At 69.8% G+C, this 1,757-nt stretch overlaps 1 protein-coding gene across 4 annotated transcripts; it reads left to right on the plus strand.

The window, feature by feature from the left end:
* The first annotated feature begins 437 nt into the window (after positions 1-437).
* On the plus strand, positions 438-1,711 carry RHOB (ras homolog family member B). 4 transcript variants are annotated; one of them, XM_021705982.1, is made up of 2 exons: positions 438-976; positions 1,229-1,711. In XM_021705982.1, the coding sequence occupies exons 1-2, from the start codon at positions 821-823 to the stop codon at positions 1,409-1,411; spliced, it is 339 nt and encodes a 112-aa protein (XP_021561657.1). In that variant the 5' UTR covers positions 438-820; the 3' UTR covers positions 1,412-1,711. The 4 variants fall into 4 exon arrangements, with proteins under 4 accessions (XP_021561657.1, XP_021561655.1, XP_021561656.1 ...); XM_021705980.1 differs by having other exon boundaries at positions 443-949; positions 1,010-1,711; XM_021705981.1 differs by having other exon boundaries at positions 548-799; positions 881-1,711.
* The last annotated feature ends 46 nt before the right edge of the window (positions 1,712-1,757 follow it).

The following is a 1,757-nucleotide window of genomic DNA, read 5'->3' on the forward strand; positions in this document are numbered from 1 at the left end:
GTTAAAGGGGCCGCCCCTCCCCCACAGGTCCGACCACCCGCCGGGAGTTTGCAAAGAAGAGGGGCAATTCTGAATGGGAGGGCGTCGCCAACGCCCTCGCTGCGTGCCACCTGACTCGGAAACGCTCGCCCAGACCCCGCGGGTCCCAAGCAGCCAGCTCCGGGCCCCGCGCGCAGAAGCTGCGGCGAAGGCGGAACCCCGGGGCCGCCAGAGTCCCGCAGAGCCAGCCGCGCCGCAGACTCCCAAGTCACCGCCTCTCCCAGCCCCGCGGCCTGGGCCGTCAATCAAGCCGGCCTGGCCCCGCCTTCGGGCTGCAGCGGGCGGCCAATCGGAGCCAAGCTCCGCAGCGATGAGCTCAGCCGGCTGGCTTCCCATTGGGCGGCTATATTAAGAAAGTGGCCGGACTCTTTAAATAGCGGGCGCTAGGGCCGCAGCCCTCATCTGCCACCGCAGTCCGGCTGTAGTTGCCCGCCCTCCTGTGCTCCCGGCGAGGCCTCGAGAGACCCGGGAGGGAGCTAGGCCGAGTCCACAGCCCGAGCTAGCGTGGCGCACAAAGCTGCAGACCCCGGGCCGGGGCGAGCAGAGGCGGCCGCCGCCCGGGAGCAGCGCGGCGAGACTCACGGCGCACCCTATGCCCCCGCTCCCCCACCGCCCCCGCCGCGGCAGCCGGAGCGCAGCGAGAGGACGCGCCACCGCAGGGCCCGGGTGCAGCTAGCGACCCTCGTGCCCAGCGCGCGGCCGGAGGTGAGCAGTGAGCGGCGAGCGGGACGGCAGCGAGGCGTTCGCGGGCCCCCTCCTGCTGCCCGGGCCCGGCCCGCTCATGGCGGCCATCCGCAAGAAGCTGGTGGTGGTGGGCGACGGCGCGTGTGGCAAGACGTGCCTGCTGATCGTGTTCAGTAAAGACGAGTTCCCCGAGGTGTACGTGCCCACCGTCTTCGAGAACTATGTGGCCGACATCGAGGTGGACGGCAAGCAGGTGGAGCTGGCGCTGTGGGATACGGCGGGCCAGGAGGACTACGACCGCCTGCGCCCGCTCTCCTACCCGGACACCGACGTCATCCTCATGTGCTTCTCGGTGGACAGCCCGGACTCGCTGGAGAACATCCCCGAGAAGTGGGTGCCGGAGGTGAAGCACTTCTGCCCCAACGTGCCCATCATCCTGGTGGCCAACAAGAAAGACCTGCGCAGCGACGAGCACGTCCGCACAGAGCTGGCCCGCATGAAGCAGGAACCCGTGCGCACGGATGACGGCCGCGCCATGGCCGTGCGCATCCAAGCCTACGACTACCTCGAGTGCTCGGCCAAGACCAAGGAGGGCGTGCGCGAGGTCTTCGAGACGGCCACGCGCGCCGCGCTGCAGAAGCGCTACGGCTCCCAGAACGGCTGCATCAACTGCTGCAAGGTGCTATGAGTGCCGCGCCAGCCCCTGTCGGCGCGGCTCCGGGTCCTGGACCCGTCCCCCACGAGCCCGGAGAAGGGAAGACCCGCGCCTCCCACGAACCCCACCTGGCATCTGTCTGCTGGCGGCTCTGGCTCAAGCGCCGGGAATCGGCGTGGGCACGGGGCGCCCCTTTCCAGTGTCTGTGTGTGTCCAGCTGTGTTGCACAGGCCTGGGCTCCCCGCTGAGTGCCAAGGGTCCCCTGAGCATGCTTTTCTGAAGAGCCGGGCCTCAGAGTGTGTGGCTGTGTGTCTGTTCGACTCCCCTCGCCCCGTTTTCACCTCACCCCCGCCTCTGGTCCCGGGGGGGGGGGGGGGGG

Source organism: Carlito syrichta, unplaced genomic scaffold (genome assembly GCF_000164805.1).
Source record: "Carlito syrichta isolate Samal-C Ts95f unplaced genomic scaffold, Tarsius_syrichta-2.0.1 Scaffold314867, whole genome shotgun sequence".
Classification (NCBI taxonomy): domain Eukaryota; kingdom Metazoa; phylum Chordata; class Mammalia; order Primates; family Tarsiidae; genus Carlito; species Carlito syrichta.